This window comes from Sphaeramia orbicularis, chromosome 5 (genome assembly GCF_902148855.1).
Source record: "Sphaeramia orbicularis chromosome 5, fSphaOr1.1, whole genome shotgun sequence".
Lineage (NCBI taxonomy): Eukaryota > Metazoa > Chordata > Actinopteri > Kurtiformes > Apogonidae > Sphaeramia > Sphaeramia orbicularis.
In genome coordinates, this window is record NC_043961.1 from 21,345,233 (window position 1) to 21,371,768 (window position 26,536).

General features: G+C 35.4%; 1 protein-coding gene across 1 annotated transcript in view; it reads left to right on the plus strand.

Annotated features, from left to right (window-relative positions):
* Positions 1-26,536, plus strand: part of slc2a9l2 (solute carrier family 2 member 9, like 2) — a 357,677-nt gene that overhangs the window by 182,291 nt on the left and 148,850 nt on the right. The window contains exon 9 of the mRNA XM_030134527.1: positions 5,719-5,829. Within this exon, the coding sequence (XP_029990387.1) occupies positions 5,719-5,829 (111 nt within the window). The remainder of the gene's footprint in view (positions 1-5,718; positions 5,830-26,536) is intronic.

Below are 26,536 nucleotides of genomic sequence, written 5' to 3' on the forward strand. Positions count from 1 at the left end.
TTAGGGTTAGTAATGAGCATACGTCCATGTGACCAATGGACTGTCTTCTGTCTTCACCCACTGGCTGAACACCAACAGGAAACAGAACTTTACAGACTGAGTTTTGATTCCTTAAGGTCTTGCGGTCTTGCTTTTTTTTTTTTTTTTTAATAATTTGAGCAATTAAATTATGGGCAAAAAGTGTGTTGTAACGTAAGCGCTATTGAACATGTACCGAGTAAAACATTACTGAAAATTGATTAGTAATGCCTTACACTTACAGCAAAAAGTAATCTGTTAATGTAATACAGTACTTTTGTAATGTGTTACTCCCAACACTAGTCACTTTTCCATTGATTCTCATATGGCACGAACATAACTTACTCATCAAAATTTATCTTATGGAAAAACAACAATTTTGCCGAAACTATTGTTTTTTCATTAAGCAAGAGGTGGTTTTTCAGTTGTAGCACAATTGGTATATGACGTGAAACTGCAATGGAAAGATATTTTTCCGCAACTGGTCACGTGAAGGAAAAAAGGATGTTGGCAGACGTTACAGCAAGCGAAGAAGAAGAGTTTTAAAAGAAACATGGCGCAGTATGTGTGGACACACCAGGAAACCGAATCATTTTTGAATTTAGTACAGGATAGAGGGGTAATATATAATAATAATGAATGTATCTGTAAATCAATACGATATTTATGTTTGTCGCCGTGTTTTTGGAATGACTTCTCGTGTCATCTTTAGATAATAAATAAACAAATCATCGCATTTGTGATTTAACAGAAAAAACGACATTACGTACTTCTGTTTTTGTTTGCATTTAGTAAATATCGGTAAAGTTTCGCATATAAGTCCAATGGAAAAGCCACTACTGATCACTACAACTGCTTTTATGTACATGCAGTTAAATCTGGTCTTTGTATTTTTAAAAAAGCCTATAAATAGAATCAGAACCTTCTATCAGATAGTTCCTACAATGATTGATGTGTTTTGTTTTGTTTCTTAACCTTAACTGAAACAGTGAGTAGTTTCTTAACCCTTTCGCGCATGAATTATGAGAGCCTTAATCAAGAATCTTTTCTTCCTGAGTGTTTTTATTCCTTTAGGCATTAAAAAAACAATGCAATTAAAAATTTTTTGTGAACCAATTTTTCATGGAGTTGCAATAATGTCAACTCAGCCGGAAACCATGCATTTAATTTTTGAAGTAAAGAAATATATTTATTGATATACTGTGAGAAAACTATGAAATAAAAACATTTTTAATGCAGCTAATCTGATGTTTTCTCACATTTTAACAGATAATATGCAAAAAAAAAAACAAAACAAAACTGTTAATTACAGTCTAATAATAATAATAATAATAATAAGCATCTGATTTCCAATCAAGCATGTTAGTGCAGATCAGGTTTATGAAGAACGGCAAAGTTAACGGTATGAATTACAGTGTATGGGATGGTGCATGAGCGTCCACTGTGTCGGCTGATATGGAATTAAAACAACAAAATCCATGAATATATAAGAGAACAGCTGAAGAATAACTGTCCACTGGAGTGACCACTGTGCATGAAAGAGTTAAACAACCATCAGTTTGTAGCACTTAAAGACTAGACTATTCCAGGATTTCTGAGGCTCAAATTGTGAAAAAGTGGTTCAGGGAGCATTAGACATCATTTTATTTCACATATGTATTGGACACCACACAGTCCAGACATGAAATCCACTGAGAGCCTTTAGGATCTGCAGGAGAAGACTTCAAGCACTCCATCAATACAAGATCACGGGGAAAAATTAATGCAACTCCAGATGGAAATAAATGTTGTGCGATGTATTGTGGTGTTACATAAGCATTGCATGGCATAAATGAATGCATAATGTAATCAAAGCTAAAGGCGATCCGGTGAAATATTATGTGGGGGGCTTTTTTTTTTTTTTTTTTTTTTGGCCATGCACTGTTGATAGTTGTTTCATCTTCAATTCTTATTCATGACGAATAGTAGAAAAAATGAATATTTATACTCATTATTCATATTGGAGAGGCTGATTGGCTATCAGTGAAATCCCGTGAAGCTGGAACTCCCAGAGCTCACCTGAATGATCATTGACGTGAATGTGACTTCATTTACATACATTTTCATTCCAGGAATTGAGGAATGTGTTTCTGTCACTCTGGGGTTGTTTTTAGGTCTTATATAGTATTTGCTTCTCCGTTACCAACAGAGAAACAGGGAGGTGACTATGGTAAATGTATAGTTCCAGAAGGATTTGGAGAGTGCTATTTCAGAGGAAAATGCAATGGTTCAGTGTTCCTCTGCAGTATGGAGTACCATTTTCGGAATTTCTACAAATGGATGAATCCGTGTTCTTCTCCCTACGGTCTAAAATCCAGAACTTTCCAAAATAAATCAAGTGGTTTTACAGTGTTTTGCCGGCAGCAACAACACAGACACAGCTTGATATCATCTAAAAAAAAAGGAAAGATTCAAAGATATGACATGCACATGCTGAACACACATATCTCCACAGACCTGCCTCTGGAAGGTCCTCCAGGCTTTGGTTTTAACCCATGAAGACCCAAACCTCTACTGGAGTCCTAAAGCGTCTACTGACCTAAAAAGTTTCATTACTGTTGAGCCACAAAACCTATGAATCCATGTAAATAATGGGTGTAAAATGCAGTTTGTCATCTTTTCATGGTCATCGGATATGACCCATTTGGACGTTCAGAGGCTCCGTAGTTACCGTGGAAACACCATCATCTTCTACAACATTGATTCACCAGTAAAACCCATAGAGTCGAATCAGTGATAGTGGATGGACACACTACTTTCACTGCAAAAATCAAAATGTTACCAAGTGTATTTTTTTTATTTCTTGTCAAAATATCTCATCAGACTTAAAATAACACATAATCGCCTAAAGAGTAACTTTTCAGTGAGATATAAGAACTTATCTTTAGACAATAGATCTTGAAAATCTTATTTCAAGAAATTTTACCAAGATAATTTTCACTTGTTCCATTGGCAGATTTTTTTTTGCTTAATTCAAGATTTTTTTTGCTTAATTCAAACAAAAAATTTGCCAATGGAACAAGTGAAAATTATCTTAATAAGATTTCTTGAAATAAGATTTTCAAGATCTATTGTCTAAAAAGAAGTTCTTATATCTCACTGAAAAGTTACTCTTTAGGTGATTTTGTCTTATTTTAAGTGTGATGACATACTTTGACAAGAAATGAGAAAAATACACTTGGTAAGATTTTGATTTTTGCAGTATTTTATGTTCAGTTAATGTTAACTTTGCTGAAAAAGCCACTTTTTCTTCAGTTTTCTCTGCATTAATGTAATAACCTTTGAATAAAGTTTGAGTTTTCATGATCATCTAAATTAAATATAGTGAATTAAATGTGGTTTACAGTGAAAAATGCGAAATACAGAGGATAATATTACAATACATGGTGATAAATCACTTAGGAAAGGTTAAATGGATGGACAATTTCATTTGGGAATTATGATAAAAATAGTACTGGGTCTTTATGGGTTAGTGGTGTTGTATGTGTTACTGTATCCAGCTACAATCTTCTATCAGTTATTTAGCACAAACTGTACTGAACTGGGAAAAATCCTGTAAATATGCTGCTTGGAATCAGTTACAAAATTGCACTGCTCTTAATGAACCCTTTTATAGAGACTTTAGATACAAGTTCAAGATGTTTTGCCTGTTTTTTGTTGGGTTTTTTTACCCTTATTTAACCAGGCTGGTCTCATTGAGATGGGGGAGACGGCAGTAATCCAGTCACATTATTACAGTCTTAAAATGATTTGAAAACACCGAAAAAAAAACATCTATAATCAGTGGAAACATTTACAGATCAACAGTCTTGATTCCAGAGTTTTATCCTCTCTTTAAAATCAGTCAAATGAATCAGTGATTGTAGATGGAGCTCAGACTGGAGCTTGTTCCAGGCATCAGGAGCTGAAAACCGAAAAGATTATTTTCCTAATTCAGTCTTTATCTTTGGAACAAACAGTTTCAGAGTGTTCATTGGGTGTTCAAGTCTTCATTTAACCCTTAAAGACCCAAACATCCAGCGTCCACCAAAAGCATCTGCTGATATAAACTGTTGATCCACTAATTCTTTCAAAAACACAGTAAAATATAGTTCGCCATCTTTTCATGGTCATTAGATATGACCTATTTGGACGTTCAGAGGCTCTGTAGTTACCGTGGAAACACCGTCATCTTCTACAACATTGATTCGCCAGTAAAAACTATGGAGTTGGATCAATGACAGTGAATGGACACACTGGGTTTATGTTCAGTTAATGATATATCTGACTGAAAAAGCCACTCACAAAGTAAGAATTTCATTACTCAGTACTGCTGCGTCTATGACAATAAACTTCTGGAATCTTCAATCTTAATCAGTCAACCCACTCATTTAATAATCCTGGCGGTCTCATATGTCAAATATGGTCCTGAAAATCCACTTAGAAGTTGTCATATTTGTGCAGATTTAAGTCTTGGAAAGTTAAAGTGGAACGTGTTAAATTTTTTGTTGTTACCATGCCCCCCCCCCCCCCCCCCCCCCCCAAAGGGGAGGCAAAGGGTATTGTTTTTGGTTTGGTTGCTTGGTTTGTTTCTTTGTTTTGTTAACACTCTAGCAGCAAAACTATTGGTTGAATTCATACCAAATTGGGTTTATAGATTGCCAGTGACCCAGAATTGATCTGATTACATTTTGGGAAAAGTAGGTCAAAGTTCAAATTTTTTATCAATTTTAAACCCCCCCCCCCCTTTACTTATAATGGGCAAAATTTCAAATGTCTGTAGCAGCAAAACTATTGGTTGAATTCATACCAAATTTGGATTATAGATTAGCAGTGACCCAGATTAGATTTGGTCACATTTTAGGAAAAGTAGGTCAAAGTTCAAATTTTTTAGGAAATTTTTAAATCTTTTTTGTTTTCCCCATTTACTTAGAATGGGTGAAATTTCATATGTCTGTATCAGCAAAACTATTGGTTGAATTCATACCAAATTGGGTTTATAGATTACCAGTGACCTAGAATAAATGTAGTTACATTTTGGGAAAAATGTCAAAGTTAAAATTTTTTATGAATTTTTTTTAAAATATTTTTTTTTCTCCCCATTTACTTATAGTGGGTGAAATTTCAAATATCTATAAAAAAACATCAATTTTGTTTCGATTTACTTCAAACTTGGTGCATATATAGAGGCAATTGATATGCTGACATCAGCACACATAGACATGATGACATCAGTTGGATTGATGCCAAAATAAACTACGCCAGGAGGTATTGCGATCACTTTGCTTTGTGTGTTTGTTTGTTGGTTTGTTTGTTTGTTTATTTGTTAGCAAGATAACTCAAAAAGTTACTGACGAATTTTCATGAAATTTTCAGGAAATGTTGATACTGGCACAAGGAACCACTGATTAAATTTTGGTGGTGATCCGGGGAGGGGGGGGCAGATCTGTCTTGGCAGGGGAGTGCTTTTGTTGTTAAATTTGTTTTGACAGATGAATAACTAAAATTGATGGAAAACACCGATTTTGCAACTTGATTATCAAATACAGCTCTGAAATACTGTAATACTATACTGGTTTAAATCTGATAAAAAAACATACACCCAAACATTAAACTTTAAAATGTGAAATAAGACCAGTGATTAATTGCTGTCTTTTCTTTTCTTTTTTTTTTTTTTCATAGATCTGGTACTACACCAATGGGATCCTCCGGGAAGCTGGCTTTGCTGAGAACATTCTCCCCTATATAACGCTGAGCACAGGGGCCATAGAAACTCTGGCTGCAATCATCTCTGTGAGTATTATTGCTTTAAATCACCCAAACATTCCTCTTTGAGTATAAGCCTGCATTTCACATCAGGCTTTGCAGAACCACGTGTAAATCACTGTGTACAATCATGCTGCAGGTGTTCACAGACGTTCTAAGATGGTGTCTGATCGTATGTGACAGGTTGGGAACATCCTGTCTGAAGGCTTCGACGAGTGTGATGAAATTAGCCTCTTTATATATGCAAATGTATTCAATATGTTGTGTGCGCTGCTAAAACTAGGAGATAAGTATAAACTGGGATTGTTTTCACTTTGGAGTTAAGTATCTTGCCTTTCCCTTTGGCATTTCCAACCATCCCCTCAACAAACAGCACCACCGTTTCTTTGTCATGTTAAATTAAGTTGTTCTTGATGCAGTGTGATTCGGAGGTTGAAATTGCCTCAGCGTGAATGCAAACACAAACACAGTCTTAATTTACTTCTCAGAAACAAAAATCTAGGAGTTTTTCTGACGAACACAAGGCACTTACTAGTAGATTATGTAGATTAGGCTGAGATTTACAGTGATTTCAACCTTATTAGACACAACACGAAGCAGGCAATAATTAGTTGAATTAATTTACTTTAAATTAATACTCAGAATAATTGAAACACTCCTCTGCATTAGAATTAATTTTAATGCGTCAGCTGTCAGTTTTCCAATCTGGATCACAGTTAGAAAGTGCACTTAGACGTGTACCATGTGTCATGTCTTATTTTATTTAAATGAGTTTGTTAGGGCTGCCGTCTATTTCTGCCATTCCTCTCAGCTTGAGCGCATTAAGGATGATCTTTGATCTGTTGCTGCGTGAGGACCCCACTGAGTGATTTTGGCTGCCAGGTACAGACTTCAAACACAAGCCGGTACCCCTCAGATAATAGTTCATGGCCCACAGTTCCAGCTTCCCTACGTAAGCCAACAGCAGCTTATCATCTTAAATGAACAGTAAGCTCCTTATATTGCTGATAATAAAATAAATAAATAAATATTTTAAAAAAACAAAAAAAACCAAGTGGTACCAGGCACAACAAACCCCACCCCTCGCATGTATTGTAATTTATTTTGGCATCGATCCAGCTGATGTCATCATGTCTATGTGTGTGGGGATGTCACTATATCAGTTGCATCTATACATGAGCCAAATTTGAAATAAATTGAAACAAAATTGATGTTTTTATAGAGATTTGAAATTTCGCCCATTATAAGTAAATGGGGAAAAAGAAGATTTTAAAAATTCCTAAAAAAATTGAACTTTGACCTACTTTTTCCAAAATATAACCACACCTATTATGGGTCACTGGTAAGCTATAAACCAAATTTGATATGAATTCAACCAATAGTTTTGCTGCTACAGACATTTGAAATTATGCCCATTATAAGTAAATGAGGAAAAAGAAATCTGAAAAAATTCGAAGTTTGACCTAGTGTTCCCAAAATATAGTCAGATCTTCAGGGTGGTGAAGCAAAATTTACAATGAACATTTAGTTATTTTTTCTCAGCAGGCACTACGTCAATTGTTTTGAAACCAAACATATATTGATGTCATAATCATACCTAACACTATTATCCATACCTTTTCAGAAACTTTTGCCCATATGAGTAATCAGGAAAGCAAACGTCAAAGAGTGTGTGATTTGCTGAATGCTCTCGTCACACCAAAGGGGATTTCAAAAATAGTTGGAGTGTCCATAAAGACTGTTTATAATGGAAAGAAGAGAATGACTATGAGCAAAACTATTACGAGAAAGTCTGGAAGATACTATTAAAGAAGAATGGGAGAAGTTTTCACCTGAATATTTGAGGAACACTTGCGCAAGTTTCAGGAAGCGTGTGAAGGCAGTTATTGAGAAAGAAGGAGGACACATAGAATAAAAACATTTTCTATTATGTCAATTTTCTTGTGGCAAATAAATTCTCATGACTTTCAATAAACTAATTGGTCATACACTGTCTTTCAATCCCTGCCTCAAAATATTGTAAATTTTGCTTCCCCACCCTGTATAAACCAATTTGGTGTGAATCAAACCAATAGTTTTTTCTGCTACAGTGTTAACAAACAAACAAACAAACAAACTTAACATAAAACAATACCCTTTGCCTCCCTTTCTTGGAGTGGGATAAAAAATGGCATAAAATTAGAGTTAATCAATTGAACCAGCTTAAGTTGTGCATTATGTATCATAAAACAAACATTAGCATCCTTGTTTACGTTTTTTAAGCTTTTCTAAATTGCTGCTCTTTTTTTTTATTTAACCCATAAAGACTCAAACATCCAGTATCTACCAAAACCATGTACTGATCTAAACTGTTTAATACCTGTTGATCCACTAATCCTATCAATTCATGTAAATAATTGGTGTCAAATACAGTTTTTCATCTTCTCTTGGTCATCAGATATGACCCATGTGGACGTTCAGAGGCTCTGTAGTTACCGTGGAAACACCATCATCTTCTACAACATTCATTCACCAGTAAAACCCATGGAGTTGGATTACTGACAGTGGATGGACACATTGGGTTTATGTTCAGTTAATGAGAGATTTTACTAAAAAAAAAAAAAAGTCACTTTTTCTTCACTTTTCTCTGCTTTTGATATAATAACCCTCAACTTTCATCTGAGCTTTTATGAACATCTACAATGATCAGTGAATTAAATACAGGAAAATAGCTGATTTATACTGATTCAAAATAAAATACAGAAGATGACATTATAAACAAATGGTGACAAATCATTTAAGAAAGGTTAGTTATGGGCAAGGCAAAACAAATTTATTTGTATAGCACAATTCACACACAGGGCAATTCACAGTGCTTTACAAAAATGGAAAAGAGACAAGTTAAAAACATGCAAATTAAAACCCTGATCACCACCCAAATTTAATAATCATTTGGTCTTTGTGCCAGTATCGACATTTCCTGAATATTTCATCTGTCCATAACTTTTTGAGTTATCCTGCTAACAAACAGACAAACAGACAAGCCCTGATGAAAACATAACGCAGGTAATAAAACATTAATAATAATAAATTAAAATAAAGTAAAAGAGAAGAGAGCAGATAGAACCCTTTCAGTTGTTCTATGCACAGTTGAACAGAGTCGTTTTCAGCCTGGAATCAAACATTGTCACAGTAGAGGTCGGTCTCACATCATCAGGAAGACTGTTTCAGAGTTTAGCTGCATAGAACTGAAACACAGCTTCACCCTGTTTAGTCCTGACTCTGGACACCAGCAAAGACCAGTCTCTGAGGTTCTCTGGGTCCGAGATGGTTCATATGGGACCAACATGTCACAGATGCACTTTGGTGCTAGACCATGGACAGACTTATACACAAACAGAGCTGTTTTAAAGTCTATTCTCTGAGACAGGAAGCCAGTGAAGAGACCTGAGCACAGGACTAAAATGGTCATACTTCCTGGTTCTAGTCAGGACCTGAGGAGCAGCGTTCTAGATGGACTGCAGCTGTCTTTTACAGCTGGTTTAGAGAGTCCAGGGAGAAGGCCGTTACAGTAGTCTAACCTCATAGAGCAGTGTTTTTCAGCCTTGGGGTCACCTGGAATTCATATGGGGTCGCCTGAAATTTCTAGTAATTGATAATAAAAAAAAATAAAAAATTACTAATAAAAAATACATGATGAGTTGACAGAGACAATCCCAATCCATAAAAGACATGACAAACTGTGAAGCTGAAACTGAAGCACTGTGGTACTGTTTATCTTTCAAATGTTCATTGTGGTCGGTTTCAGATGCTGCAGCTCTTTCATAATTCATAGTTTGAGTTATTGTTTGTTCAGTATTAATTGTCAGCCTTGTAAATCCTGCCTCTTGGCCAGGACTCCCTTGGAAAAGGGGTTCCCAATCTCAATGGGATTTTCTTCCTGGTTAAATAAAGGGTAAATAAAATAAATTAAATAAATAAATAAAAATATCCAAGCTGGACTGACTGTACACATCTTGACCAAGGAAAATAAAATTCTCACTTTGTGCAGTAATCTACACCTGGTTTTTCTGCTTCCGTCCATAATAATACACATTATATAGACTAAATGTCATCTAAAATTAACCTTTATTTGCAACATAGTACAGCAAACTATTACATGATCAAAAACAAATTAATTTTAGCAAAAACATGTCTCCATTTTGAATGTCTGGGGTCGCCAGAAATGTGTGATGTTAAAATGGGGTCACGAGCCAAAAAAGGTTGGGAACCACTGTGCTAGAGATAAATGCATGGATAAGTGCTTATGGAGAAAATGTCATTTGGGAACTGACATAAAAGTAGCACTGGGTCTTGATCCAATCCAATCCAACCTTATTTTAGAACAACTGCAGTGGTCCAAAGTGCTGTACAGGAGAATAATTAACACCAAAATAGAAGAATAAAATACAGAATAGATTTAAAGACATAGAGACTCTACAAAAAAGAAATAAGTGCTATACAGAAGAATAAATAAAATCCAAATAAAAGAATAAAATACAAGATAGATTAAAAAGCCATACAATTACAGGGTGGGGAAGCAAAATTTACAATATTTTGAGGCAGGGATTGAAAGACAGTGTATGACCAATTAGTTTATTGAAAGTCATGAGAATTTATTTGCCACAAGAAAATGTACATAATAGAAAATGTTTTTATTCTATGTGTCCTCCTTCTTTCTCAATAACTGCCTTCACACGCTTCCTGAAACTTGCGCAAGTGTTCCTCAAATATTCGGGTGACAGCTTCTCCCATTCTTCTTTAATAGTATTTTTAAGAAAGTCGACATTGCTGTGTGATGTTCTATTGGTAGCATGTTCTAAAACGCCCCAAATAGCAGAATCCAGAGGGTTTAGATCTGGGCTAGAAGGCGGCCATAAACATGATTCCCAAAAATTGCTAAAGTTGGATTTGTTGCTATTGTCGACAAGTGTTTTGGTGTTCTTGTGTAAGATTTTAACTTCAAATCATATTTTACTGCATTTCTAACGGTCTTGTTGTCTACCTCAAGTTCAATTGCCATTTTTCTCATGGATTTGGTTGGATCCTTTAGGATTTTGGATTTGAGAGCTTTAATAAAAGCTTTGGTACGTTTTTTGTCGCTTCCTCCACTTCCAGACTTTCTCGTAATAGTTTTGCTCATAGTCATTCTCTTCTTTCCATTATAAACAGTCTTTATGGACACTCCAACTATTTTTGAAATCTCCTTTGGTGTGACGAGTGCATTCAGCAAATCACACACTCTTTGACGTTTGCTTTCCTGATTCCTCATATGGGCAAAAGTTTCTGAAAAGGTATGGATAATAGTGTTAGGTATGATTATGACATCAATATATGTTTGGTTTCAAAACAATTGACATAGTGCCTGCTGAGAAAAAACAACTAAATGTTCATTGTAAATTTTGCTTCCCCGCCCTGTAAAAACAACAAAATAAATAAATGAATAAAATAGATAAATAAGAACAATAAACCACTACCAAATAAAAACAATAGAAGAAAGATAGTACCTTCAAACATCTCACATGGTTTCAAAAGCCAAGGAGAAAAAATGGGTTTTAAGAAGGGATTTAAAAACAGACAGAGGGGAGGCCTGTCTGATATGGAGAGGCAGATCGTTCCATAGTTTAGGACAGGCATGTCCAAAGTCCGGCCCGGGGGCCAATCACGGCCCGTGGTCAGATTTTATACGGCCCACAGCTTCAGTTTTATATTATATTATTTATGGCCCACTTGGACTGTTGAACCGAGTACATGAATCATAAAAGGTTCAAAATGCAGTTTCTCCTTTCACCTCATGGTGGCAGCACCACTCTAACTCTATCTGGCTCTGTGACCTTGCCGTGAACCCTTTTCGCTAATTTCTAACCATGGCGCCTGTAAATAAAAAACGAAAGTTGACAGTGAGGGCCGCCGCTTCCAGGAGAGATGGGAATTACAAATTTTTTTCACTGAAAATCGAGGTGATTGTGTTTGCCTAATTTGTCAAGAGACTGTTGCCTTGTTTAAGGAATTCAACGTAAAGAGACACTAGCAGACAAAACATGCTAACGCATACGACAAGCTAGCAGGGAGTGAGCGTTCCGAAAAAGTGAAGCAAATTCAAGCTGCTTTAAACTCACAACAGTGACTCTTCATGTGAACCTGGGAGTTCAATGAATTCGCCACCAAGGCAGGCTACCAAGTTGCCAGGTTAGTTGCCTATAACTGCTGGTGTTATGTACTTGTAGATGTGACACAAAATATTACTTTCTGAATGATTTTGTGAAAGACAAGAGTAAGAGTCATATGTTTTCATCTTAAATGTTAACAGACTTTGCATTACTGAGTAAAATATGAGTTATGATTACTCACATAAGTCATGTTTAAAATGAATGTGGGGTTAAGATTTTTATCAACTTCTTGGACGTTTAAGATACTCCACATGGTTTGTTCTATGTTATCTGACTCCAGATGTGAAAGGAAGGCAGAAATGTTTTGGTTTTTTTTAATTTGTTCACACCTGAGTTTAATTTGGTTACATTGGCATTTAAAAAAAATTATATTTTGACAATGAAAATAAAGTTGTTTTTAAAATTATCGCTTTTATATGTAATTTTTACTGTTTAAAAAACGTCTGAAGGGACCACTGGCCCCTGGCAATGTCCACATTATCAGATCTGGCCCTCTTTAAAAAAAGTTTGGACACCCCTGGTTTAGGAGCTATGGGTTAAAAGGCAATTCCATGTCAAAAATATGTCCCACACACAATGCAATATCTGAAATGTCTGACAGCCTTCCTTTGGAGATGAGCCTTACGCAGATTTCATGGCCCTTTGTCATTATGTTGTTACCGTTAAATGTTTGCATGAGCTTCACTCTCACAATCTGGGCCAATCTGACGACTGATTTGCCGTGAGCTTTCCAGGGTTCAGAAATTCACAGCATTCACATCAAAGTTGAATAAAGGACGTACTTTTCATTTAGGCAGCAAATATGAGGTGAGATATAATAAACCTGTGATCTTTGCTTCATATTATGACAAGCTGACTTCACTGTGGGAAGCCCTTTTGCTCCAGCACTATCATTAAACTCTCAGCGCCTTTAAGAACTGTCAACACACAGTCGTTTGCGATATGTCACACGCACGTAGATTTTTCATATTAGTGCCGAGGAAGGAAAGCAGTGACTACAAAAGAAAGCTTGATATATGCCACGGTAAGTCACCTGTAAAATCGGCTCCTTTGCTCTAGAGGAAGATTACTCGTCTTCTTTCATTCTGCACTTTGGTCTTAATGAGTTTTGGGAGTACTCAAGCATCGGGTGCACCCAAAAGATACCATCCCGTTGCACCATTGGGAAATTAAGATTTGCTCTGTGATGGCAGAAAAAATAGAAGAGGGATGTTGCTTATGGATTTTTATATATGTGACATAGTTGGAGGTGAGAGATGTGTCACTGGGCGTTATTCACAGATATAGATTTGCGTAAAAGTGCCTGCATCACCGAGGTGTGTGTTCAGGTTTATCCTCCTCTTCAGTGTGTGAACTGTTTGACAAATGGTGCGTTTTGTTAGTTGTGACTGAAGCACAAGGAAAAAAAACTGCAAAACGGAATTTTCTGTGACGTACTAAGATGTGAGGGTCTGCACATGAATGCTAAAAGTGGCCAAAGGTGCAAAGAACAAATTCCCAAACTCGTATAAGCACAAAAACAAAACCTTATCAATAAACAAAGCACGCTGCGTCCCCTTTTTGTCAGTTCTAACAGATGGATTTATGTTGAAATTTCAGCCTGAGCCTTCACTACCTGTATAATTCTGAAAAGTTCTGAGAAGGGGGATTGGTTTTTAACCCATAAATACCCAGTGGTAATTTTATGTCAGTTCCCAAATGAATTTCTCTCTTTATTTAGCCTTTCTTAAGTGATTTATCACCATTTGTTATAATATTATCCTCTGTATTTTGCTATTTTTCACTGAAAATCAGGAATTTTATTTGTTGATCATGTAGATGTTCATAAAAACTCAGATTAAAGTTGATGATCACTGTATCAGAAACAGGGAAAACTGAAGAAACAGTGACTTTTTTAACAAAGATATCAGTGACTGAACAAACTGAACCTATAAACCCAGTGTGTCCATCCACTGTCATTGAACCAACTCCATGGGTTTTTTACTGGGTCTGCACATGATGTGAATGCTAAAAGTGGCCAAAGGTGCAAAGAACAAATTCCCAAACTCGTATAAGCACAAAAACAAAACCTTATCGATAAACAAAGCACGCTGCGTCCCCTTTTTGTCAGTTCTAACAGATGGATTTACGTTGAAATTTCAGCCTGAGCCTTCACTACCTGTATAATTCTGAAAAGTTCTGAGAAGGGGGATTGGTTTTTAACCCATAAAGACCCAGTGGTAATTTTATGTCAGTTCCCAAATGAATTTCTCTCTTTATTTAGCCTTTCTTAAGTGATTTATCACCATTTGTTATAATATTATCCTCTGTATTTTGCTATTTTTCACTGAAAATCAGGAATTTTATTTGTTGATCATGTAGATGTTCATAAAAACTCAGATTAAAGTTGATGATCATTGTATCAGAAACAGGGAAAACTGAAGAAACAGTGACTTTTTTTAACAAAGATATCAGTGACTGAACAAACTGAACCTATAAACCCAGTGTGTCCATCCACTGTCATTGAACCAACTCCATGGGTTTTTTACTGGGTCTGCACATGATGTGAATGCTAAAAGTGGCCAAAGGTGCAAAGAACAAATTCCCAAACTCGTATAAGCACAAAAACAAAACCTTATCGATAAACAAAGCACGCTGCGTCCCCTTTTTGTCAGTTCTAACAGATGGATTTACGTTGAAATTTCAGCCTGAGCCTTCACTACCTGTATAATTCTGAAAAGTTCTGAGAAGGGGGATTGGTTTTTAACCCACAAAGACCCAGTGGTAATTTTATGTCAGTTCCCAAATGAATTTTTCTCTTTATTTAGCCTTTCTTAAGTGATTTATCACCATTAGTTATAATATTATCCTCTGTATTTTGCTATTTTTCACTGAAAATCAGGTGTTTTATTTGTTGATCATGTAGATGTTCATAAAAACTCAGATTAAAGTTGATGATCATTGTATCAGAAACAGGGAAAACTGAAGAAAAACAGTGACTTTTTTAACAAAGATATCAATGACTGAACAAACTGAACCTATAAACCCAGTGTGTCCATCCACTGTCATTGAACCAACTCCATGGGTTTTTTACTGGGTCTGCACATGATGTGAATGCTAAAAGTGGCCAAAGGTGCAAAGAACAAATTCACAATTTCGTATAAGCACAAAAACAAAACTTTACTGAAAATAAAGCACGCTGCGTCCCCTTTTTGTCAATTGTAGCAGTTGGATTTATGTTGAAATTTCAGCCTGAGCCTTCACTGCCAGTAGAATTCTGAAAAGTTCTGAGAACGGGGATTGGTTTTTAACCCATAAAGACCCAGTGGTAATTTTATGTCAGTTCCCAAACGAATTTCTCTCTTTATTTAGCCTTTCTTAAGTGATTTATCACCATTTGTTATAATATTATCCTCTGTATTTTGCTATTTTTCACTGAAAATCAGGTGTTTTATTTGTTGATCATGTAGATGTTCATAAAAACTCAGATTAAAGTTGATGATCATTGTATCAGAAACAGGGAAAACTGAAGAAACAGTGACTTTTTTTAACAAAGATATCAATGACTGAACAAACTGAACCTAAACCCAGTGTGTCCATCCACTGTCATTGATCCAACTCCATGGGTTTTACTGGTGAAACACTACCAGTATAATTCTGAAAGGTCCTGAGAAGGGGGCCTGGTTTTTAACCCATAAAGACCCAGTGTTACTTTGTTGTCAGTTCCTAAATACATGTTTTCTCTCTATTTAACCTTTATTAAGTGATTTATCTCCATTTATTATAATATTATCCTCTGTATTTTGCTTTTTTTTTCCAGTGAAAATCAAGTATTTTCCTATTTTAATTCACTGATCATGTAGATGTCCATAAAAGCTCAGATTAAAGTTGAGGTTTATTATATCAGAAACAGAGAAAACTGAAGAAAAAGTGACTTTTTCAACAAAGATATCAATAACTGAACATAAATTCAGTGTGTCCATTGACTGTCATGAATTCAACTCCATGGGTTTTACTAGTGAATAAGTGTTGTAGAAAATGACAGTGTTTCCATGGTAACTACAGAGCCTCTGAACATCCAAATGGGTCATATCTGATGACCATGAAAAGATGACAAACTGTATTTTACACCAATTATTTACATGTATTGATAGGATTAGTGGATCAACAGGTATTCAACAGTTTAGATCAGTAGATGGTTTGGGTTAAAGGTGGGTGTTTAGGTCTTTATGGGTTAACATAACTAAAAATAACCAACTGAAGCAGCTATTCTGCAGTGTAAAAATACTGATTTTGTCAAAGAGAAAGTGGTGTAACTGCATCAGTTCCCAGGTAGAAAATGAATGGGCTTCTACCACTGAAGGTTAGGTGGGCCACACACTTCTGATAAGAGCTGGTTGTGTAAATTTTATGACATAGAAAAGAGCCAACTATTGACTCTACTGGCTCTTGATGGTTTAGGAAGTGGAAATAGTGTGTGTGTGAGCTTTTCTACCCATGAAATACAGATGTCTTTACAGATATTAACCCATAAGGACTCAGTGTGACTTTTGTGGTAGTTCCCAAATGAATTTTTCTCCCTATTTAACCTTTCTTAAGTGATTTATTGTCATTTATTGTAATATTCTCCTATGTATTTTAGATTTTTTTTTTTTTTTTTTTTTTTTTTTTGTGAAAAACAGGTATTTTCTTATATTTGATTTACTGATCAAGTAGATGTACATAAAAGCACAGTAAAGTTGAAGGTTGTTATATCAGGTGATTTTTTCAGCAAATATGTCATTAACTGAACATAATCCAAGTGTCTCCATCCACTGTCATTGATCCAACTCTATGGGTTTTACTGGTCAATTAATGTTGTAGAAGATGACAATGTTTCCATGGTAACTACGGAGCCTCTGAACGTCCAAATGGGTCATATCTGATGACCATGAAAGGATGAATAACTGCATTTTACACCAATTATTTACATGTATTGATAGAATTAGTGGATGGACAGGTATTAAACAGTTTAGATATTGATGTGTTTCACAGAAGTTTCATGTAATTTAGATAAAAACATGTTTATGTGCACAGTAGCGTATCTGTAATGTATTTTATTCAGCCTGTGTGAATGACATCCCTTTGTCTGTTAATATTCTGAACACTATTGGGCAGTGTGGTGACATAATACTTAATGCTTCCACCTTAGAGCTAGAAGTTTCTGTGTTCTATCCCTAGTTGATGCAGGGCAGGCTGAGTTTGCCTGTTCTCTCCATGCTGTTGGAATTCCCTCCAGTATCCCCCCCACCATCAAAACCAGTTATACATAGGTTAGTGCTGTCAGTGCCCTTGACCAAGATACTGCTGAAGAACTGGGGCTCAATGGCAGCTCACTGCTAATGTGGTAATTAGGTAAAATGCAGCGACAGAACTTCCCTACAGTGATAATGAAGTGGGTTAACCTTTAAATTCTTCATTTTTCCGTCACCTACGGCCCCACGCCAACTTTTTAGAAACATGTTTTTTTTTTTTTTTTCTTAAAATGGGACTTTTTTTCAGTTGAAATATTTGATGTGAATAAAATATGGGTTTATGAGATTTGTAAATTATTACGTTCTGTTTTTCTGGCATTTTACACAGTGTCCCAACCAAGGTTATAATTGTTAACGAAAACGAACGAAATGACGGAAACTAAAATTGAAAAAACATTTTCGTTAACTGAAATTAATAAAAACTCAAATTAAAAGAAAAAAACGATAACTAACCGAAACTGTATTGTGTGGTTACAAAACTAAAACGTATAAAAATTATGTATAAAATTCCCTTCGTTATCGTCTTTGTCAGCGTCAGATTGATGTGAAATTGATTTATTTCGCTCCAGCAATTTTAGCTGGAGTCACCATAGGACACTTCACAGTCTGTCATGTCTGGTCACTGGTGGTTTCCAGTTGTCTTCTGGTTCCCACTCTACCTGGAACATACAGACTAAAGCTGGGACACAGCAGCACAGTCCTGTCTGGGATTTACTTTAGTGATGCGTGGGGTCGTTTTTTTTTTTTTTTTTGCACTCACTGTGTGTGTGTGTGTGTGTGTGTGTGTGTGTGTGAGTGACAGAGACAGAGCAGAGCTGAAGGACAGAGTCAGTGTTGAACTAGCATCCAGGTAAAAACTGGAGAGTTTATCACCATGAAAAGGCCTTCCAAGGCCTTAACTGCACAGTTTAGAAGAGGAGAGAAGAGGAGGATGAAAACTAATCCAATTACAGAGGTACGGAACCTGTTAGAATGTTAAAAAAAAACGTTTAATGTTACGAGCTACAGCTAGCTGAACTGAACTGAAGCAAAGTTGGCTAATAATGGAACTGGAGATGATTAAGATATGAGAGATCTGCTAAGGTGTGGTTTACTGATGAGGAACTGGGTTATATATGTTTATAAGTGGTTTATATATGTTTATGTATGTTTCTATCTGGTTTAACTGCTGGTTAGCTGGTTTATATATGTTTCTATCTGGTTTAACTGCTGGTTAGCTGGTTTATATATGTTTCTATCTGGTTTAACTGCTGGTTAGCTGGTTTATTTATGTTTCTATCTGGTTTAACTGCTGGTTAGGTGGTTTATATATGTTTCTGTCTGGTTTAACTGCTGGTTAGCTGGTTTATTTATGTTTCTATCTGGTTTAACTGCTGGTTAGGTGGTTTATTTATGTTTCTATCTGGTTTAACTGCTGGTTGGGTGGTTTATATATGTTTCTATCTGGTTTAACTGCTGGTTAGCTGGTTTATATATGTTTCTATCTGGTTTAACTGCTGGTTAGGTGGTTTATATATGTTTCTATCTGGTTTAACTGCTGGTTAGGTGGTTTATTTATGTTTCTATCTGGTTTAACTGCTGGTTAGGTGGTTTATATATGTTTCTATCTGGTTTAACTGCTGGTTAGCTGGTTTATATATGTTTCTATCTGGTTTAACTGCTGGTTAGGTGGTTTATATATGTTTCTATCTGGTTTAACTGCTGGCTGCTTTGTGCGTCTCCTCTCACGCTATGCACATCTTCGCATTGTTTTCACGTAAGTGACGTTGTGTATGGATCACACTCACACACCCCCAACCTGCTATAGGGAATTTATACATCATAATGAATGTGTGTTTGTGTCTCTGCTCAGTCAATGAGCCGCCCTAACCCAACCCCCAAATAAAGTGTCCAGGGTAATCCACTGATTCGTGCCTCACTAATTTCTTTGAATAGGATGGTGAGGAAGATAAAATATATGAAATAACTAAAACTAATACTAAAACTAAACTAAACTAAACTAAACTAAACTAAAACTAAGCATTCAGAAAAAAACGATAACTAATAAAAACTAGCAAACATGCTCTAAAAAAAAAAAATGCCCCAACCTTTTTGGAATTGTACATTTAAACATATGATATTTCAAGTGGTCTGACAGAAAACAACAACTGTATCATTTTCGTGCACTCTAAGGCTGTAGAAATTATCTGCTGGAGCACATTTCTTCAGTGGAAACAGATTCGTCATCAACCCAAAAAGACCCAAACATCCACCGGCGACCTAAAGCGTCTACTGACCTAAAAAGTGTAATACCTGTTGATGCACTAATCCTATCAATTCATGTAAATAGTTGGTGTAAAATGCAGTTTGTCATCTTTTCATGGTGATCAGATATGACCCATTTGGATGTTCAGAGCCTCTGTAGTTACCATGGAAACACTGTCATCTTCTACAACATTGATTCACCAGTAAAACCCATGGAGTTGGATCATTGACAGTGGATGGACACACTGGGTTTATGTTCATTTAATGATAGATTTGTTGAAAAAGTCCCTTTTTCCTCAGTTTTCTCTGTTTTGATATAACAGCCTTTTTTTTTTTTAAATAATCTTTTAATTAGGACACATTTTCAGTATACATATCCTCTCAGCACAAGTCCAATTTTCCATTTTTCCAAATAAACACCTAACGGCAAACAGAAACTTAAACTAACAAAAAAAAAAGGAGAAAAGTAGTACCCCCCCTTATTGGTCCACATTCACTTAATTACGCGTGTTATAGCTATTCTATTCTGTTATGTTTTCTACAGATTTTTTATCAGAGTAAGAGAGGAAAAGCTTCTATGTAATGTAAAATTTCTTGGTTGATGCTCTGAGAGAAAATTTGATCTTTTCCAGTTTCAAGAAAGACATTACTTCCATTATCCAGGCGTCTTCTGCTGGAGGTTTAGGTGACTTCTAAAGGAGAGTACATCTACGGGCAATCAAAGAAGCAAATGCTAACACATTTAGTTTCTGTGCGATGAACTTAGGATAATTCAGGGGTACTCCAAAGATGACAATAAGTGGGCAAGGTGTAATTTCAGTGTCTAGAACTGTAGACATAATCTTTCAAAAATTCTTCCAGAAACCATATAACCTTGAGCAGGACCAGACAGTATGGGCAAGGTGTGTTGAGCTGCATTATGTAATAAATTACCATTATGTAATAAAAGTTCAAAATGTAATAAGAATGTCACGTTATCTTGTAATAAAGCCGCATTATGTATTACAAATGAATGTGTTAAAAGTGCTTTTTACTTCTTCATTTAACCCATAAAGACCCACTGCTACTTTAGTTTCAGTTCTCAAATGAATCTCTCTCTCTCTAATTAACCTTTCTAAAATGATTTATCACCATTTATTCCAATATTATCCTCTATATTTTGCATTTTCACTGTAAATTATGTGTTTTCCTGTGTTTAATTTCCAATATTTGATTTAGACGTTCATTAAAACTCAGATTTAATTCAAAAGTTATTATATCTCCCGTCCCACCTTGTTGAGCTGCATTATGCAATAAATTCCCATTATGTAATAAAAGTTCAAAATGTAATAAGAGTGTCACGTCATCTTGTAATAAAGCCGCATTATGTAATGAACTGACGCATTTTGTAATAAACTACCTCAATGCATTATGTAGTAAATTTTTTCGCATTATGTAGTAAGTTATTACAATTTGAGAAATGTATTACAAAATGCACTTGACACATTTTTATTTTCAGGAAAATGTAATGTGCTAAATTAATCTTTAAACTGTGTGGTTAAAGTTCTGATTCCATTACCTGTAGCTCCTGTGACTAATTTCTTCTAAATTGCTCTGAAATAATATTAATTTGCATTGTTATTACATAATGAACCATGTTATTACATTTTTTAAAATAAAATATGTCAAGTGCATTTTGTAATAAATTTCTCAAATTGTAATAACTTACTACATAATGTGAAAAAATTTACTACATAATGCATTGAGGTAGTTTATTACAAGATGCGTCATTTTATTACATAATGCGGCTTTATTACAAGATGATGTGACATTCTTATTACATTTTGAACTTTTATTACATAATGGGAATTTATTACATAATGCGGCTCAATAAGGTGGGACGGGAGATATAATAACCTTTGAATTAAACCTGAGTTTTAATGAACGTCTAAATCAAATATTGGAAATTAAACACAGCAAAACACATAATTTACAGTGAAAATGCCAAATGTAGAGGATAATATTAGAATAAATGGTGATAAATCACTTTAGAAAGGTTAATTAGAGAGAAAGATTCATTTGAGAACTGAAACTAAAGTAGCAGTGGGTCTTTATGGGTTAAATGAAGAAGTAAAAAGCACTTTTAACACATTCATTTGTTATATATTAGCATTTATCAGCTGTTATCACGGTACAATACACACTTACAAAGATATGAAACATGCAAGATTAACACGTCTCGAACAGATGTGAGCAGCGTTTTTCTCTTTAACGCCATGATCACCTACTCAGTAAGTAACTCCATTAAATACACAGGCTATGATTGTCCTTGGACCAGAACAACCAAATGTGTTAAATCCTCTGCAGCTAATTTAACACCTTCCATCTTCAGCAGCTTATTAGGAGGATCTTATAAGTGCTCCTGGCTATTATGCACTTTCAATGCAAGGACATAATTTAGGGGAGGAAAGGTGGAACGAAACCACTTCTCTTCATTACTAGAACGATTGAAGTGCACAGGAGGAAAAATGCCTGGTTGTGTGCCATGTCTCAGTAGAAATCAGGATCTCGACATGTAGTGATGTATCCCTCCTAATTGCGTTCGCCGACTGTGCTGCAGCTGCTATTATTTCTATACCATGTGGATCAGAGTGGGTTTACATGCACCAAGGGCTCACACAGCACAAAAATGTACTTTATTGTTCCAATCCTTTCTTTTCTTTAAAATCTTGACGGGTTTTGACATTTTTTTCTCTTAAAAAGTATGGTAAGTTTTAAGTCTGATGTTCTTATTGACAGAGCTTATTTAAATTTTAATTGAGTGTGTGTGAAGAGAATTGCATTAAAGTTAATCTTCTTATTCAGATTCAAACTCAAAAATCCAACTTTAGAGAAAGGGGCTGAGTGTTTACTTGTTTAACAATAGCACGCATTAATCCTTTGAAACACTTTTTTTCTCTCACTGCAGTAGAAATTCATGCAGAAATTCAGGCCATTCCTTCCCACAGCCATTAGACTCTATAACACAGTGTTTGTCAACCTAAGAGTCGCCTGAAATTTCTAGTAATTGTTAAGAGAAAAAAACCAAATAAAAATATTTTTAATGATTCGATATATTTTTCGTTACAATTAAACACCACACACTTTTCCTAATAAAAATCAAGTCCAAATAAAATGCAGGATGTAATATCTGAGAGGGCATATCTTGATTGACTCGATCATGTGACCACATGAGTTACTACGCCCAGACACAGTTGCAGTCAGAAAACCAGACTGAACAGAAAATAGAAAGATTTCTTCACCTGCCTGGACCCGCTAAGACATTTTTATTTTTTTTAAACTTAATTTTTAAGCCCCGCTAAGACATTTTCAAGAGAAACTGAGAAGCAGACACCAAAAAGGTGCATTATACACATTATATTGCCTAAATGTAGTCTAAAATTAAAGTTTATTTGCAACATAGTATAGCAAACTATTACATGATCAAAAACAAATTAATTTTAGCAACAAAATTTCCCTGTTTTTAATGTCTGGGGTCGCCAGAAATTTGTGATGTTAAAATGGGGTCACGAGCCAAAAAAGGTTGGGAGCCACTACTATAACAGTTCCCAGTAACCCCCCACCCCCCAGAACACCCCTTGTACATGTGTAGCCATGATGATGTAAATATGTAAACAATATTTAATATTTAATTCAGATTTTTTAGTTGTATAAATATTTATCAGTCCCTCCAGAAAAATGTGGGGAAAAAAACTTGATTATGAGATGGAATATGCAGGGTTTTATGTGATTTTATGTGGTGGAATTTGCAAAAAAAAAAATTGCGAAAATATGCGGGAAGTGGAAAAACAGGCATTTCAATGAAAGAAAAACAGATTCTGCTCCCACACCCTGTTGTAACTGGGCTACTGCTAAATGAAAAATGTCTAATTACATCCTATGGTAAGCAAACATACAGAAGTAAGCATCCACTACATCACAGAAACAGTTGGTTCTGTTTGAGTTCTTTATTTATTATTTATCTTTATTGCTTCTTGCTTCACAAAAGTGAGGTAGAACAGGTCATCTGATTCAAGGCTGTTAGAGCCTTTATGTTTATAGAACCTTACTTAGTAGTAGTTGTGTGTTGAATGCTAAATTAAGAAAAACGTATTATTTGATTCATGAATTAAGTTACCGATAAAGATGCAAAAGTATTTGATGTAAAAGTATTTGAGGGGTAGGATTAAATAGATTTATACTTCTTCCTACTCCTTTTTGACCATGCAAATTTAGACTTGTTTGGACTTGAAGACAGATTGTGTTCATTAAAATGTTATTTTGTTCTTGTTTTATTTTGTTTCTTTGCATGTTCAAAATAAATAAATGAATATAAATTTAAAACTTAAAAATAAAAGACCCTATTATTGCCGCAGCAGAAACCATTTTGCACTGGAAAAGTGGCTCCAGCGTCGATTTTCTCTCATGTTCCTATGTACAGTTGCATGGGGTGTAAAATAGTATGAACTCGCTTTCCTGTAGGACATCGGGTACTGGTTTGTTCTGTATTTAATTGATATTGTTTGTTAGCAAATGAGCATTTTTCATCATTTTGTAAGATTTTTTTCTGAGGCTCATGGTTAGTTTATCTTCTGTGGATGCACACTGTGAAATTTCCCCACGGTGTGACAAATAAAGTCTCATCTCATCTCATCTCATCTCATCTCATCTCATCTCATCTTATCTTATCTTATCTTATCTTATCTTATCTTATCTTATCTTATCTTATCTTATCTCATCTATCTGTATTCTTATCTTATCTTATCTTAGAAGTGTGCTCCAACAGCAAAGAAAGAACAATAGGCAGGTGTAGAAAGTATATATGGGGTGAATAAGTAATTCCAACCTTTTTATTGAACAACTGCACAATTATTTTCCGCAGTGTTCAGACACTCAGGGACAGAGAAAGGTCACTGATTAAATTTCTCATTTACAGCGGGAATGTAACACTAACTGTGGAAACGACAGGAAATCTACCTCTCAAAAAAAGCGATTTCAGAGTGTTCCAGTGGCCGTGTTATCTGCTGTCTCCAGTGTGAGTTTAGTTGAAGTTGTCTTTGCACGTCTGCCTTTTTCTTCCTCCTTCTCGGCACATGCTGACAGCCGCTTCTGTCAACGCTTAGGTGCAGATTAAAATCCTATAAAAACATTTTAAAAAGTCATCAGTTTTTTGTTTTTTTTTAATTAGCATCTTCCACATGCCACATTTTCCAAAAGGAAGACAAGGTGACGTCTCACACATGTTCATTTTGGCTCTTCGGCGTTGTTATGCTCTGATTTGCATAAGTAGTGGGGAGAATTCCTGTGTTTGACGGATTAATTTAAGACTTACCCCCGAGTCCAGTTGATTCCTGTCCGCTCTATTCTATAGTCGTCAATAAAGCAGTATCACACGCCTCAGGATTACACTAAAGTTTAGTCCAATCTAGAGAGACTTTACTGCAATTCACAACGCTGATGGGCATATCTTTATTGGTTCTTATGCATTCATGTCATATAAATTTATTGGATTTAATGAACTTGGGTACCCTTTGAATTTTGCATCTCAATGAATCTTAACACATAATTAAGTATCAAACACTTATACACCAATAAAGACTATTTTTGTGACTTCCAAATGAATTTTCCTCTACATTTAATTAATTTATCATGATCATTTTGTACAGTAGTATCCTGTATTTTGCATTTTTCAGCAAAAATCAGGTATTTTCCTGTATTTAATCTACATATTATGTAGATTTTAATTAAAGCTCAGCGTAAATTCCAAGGTTATTATATAAAATCAGAAAAAAACTGAAGCTAAAGTGATCTTTTCAGCAAAATATGTCATGTACTAAACCTAAAAACAAGAGTCTACAACAGTGTTTTTCAACCTTGGGGTCGCAAACCCATGTGGGGTCACCTGGAATTCAAATGGGGTTGTCTGAAAGTTCTAGTAACTGATAAAACAAAAAAAATGACTTGTAAAAATAATTTTCAATGATTCAATATGTATTTCATTATAATCAAAACAACACCAATAAAGACTATTTTTGTGACATCCAAATGAATTTTCCTCTACATTTAATTGATTTATCATGATCATTTTGTACAGTAGTATCCTGTATTTTGCATTTTTCAGCAAAAATCAGGTATTTTCCTGTATTTAATCTATATATTATGTAGATTTTAATTAAAGCTCAGAGTAAATTCAAAGGTTATTATATAAAACCAGAAAAAAACTGAAGTTAAAGTGACCTTTTCAGCAAAATATGTCATGTACTAAACCTAAAAACAAGCATCTACATTAGTGTTTTTCAACCGTGGGGTCACGAACCCATGTGGGGTCACCTGGAATTCAACTTGGGTCGCCTGAAATTTCTATTAGTTGATAAAAGAAAAAAAATTACCAGCAAAAATATTTTTCAACGATTCAATATATATTTCATTATAATTAAAACACCACACACTTTTCCTATAAAAATCCAGTTCATAGTAATAATAATAATGGATTAGATTTATATCGCGCTTTTCTATGAACACGTACTCAAAGTGCGCAGAGTGGATCCATTATTCATTCACTCACACATTCTCCCTCTGGTGGTGGTGTAAACTACATATGTACCCACAGCTGCCCTGGGGCAGACTGACGGAAGCGTGGCTACCAGTTCACACCTAAGGCCCCTCCGACCACCACCGAACATTCATACACCAGTGTGAGTAGCAGCACTGGAGGGACGGAGGGTGAAGTGTCTTGCCCAAGGACACAACAGCACACGACTAGGACAGAGTGAGATTCGAATCGCCAACCCTTCAGTTACCCGCTCTACCATCTGAGCCATGGCCGGAAATAAATAAAATAAAATAAAATAAAATGCAGGACATAATATATGAGAGGGTATATCTTGGTTGACCCGATCATGTGACCGCATGTGTTACTACACTTCAACCTGCCCGGACACAGTCGCAGTCAGAAAACTAGACCGAACAGAGATAGGAAAGATTTATTCACCCGCTTGACCCCGCTAAGAC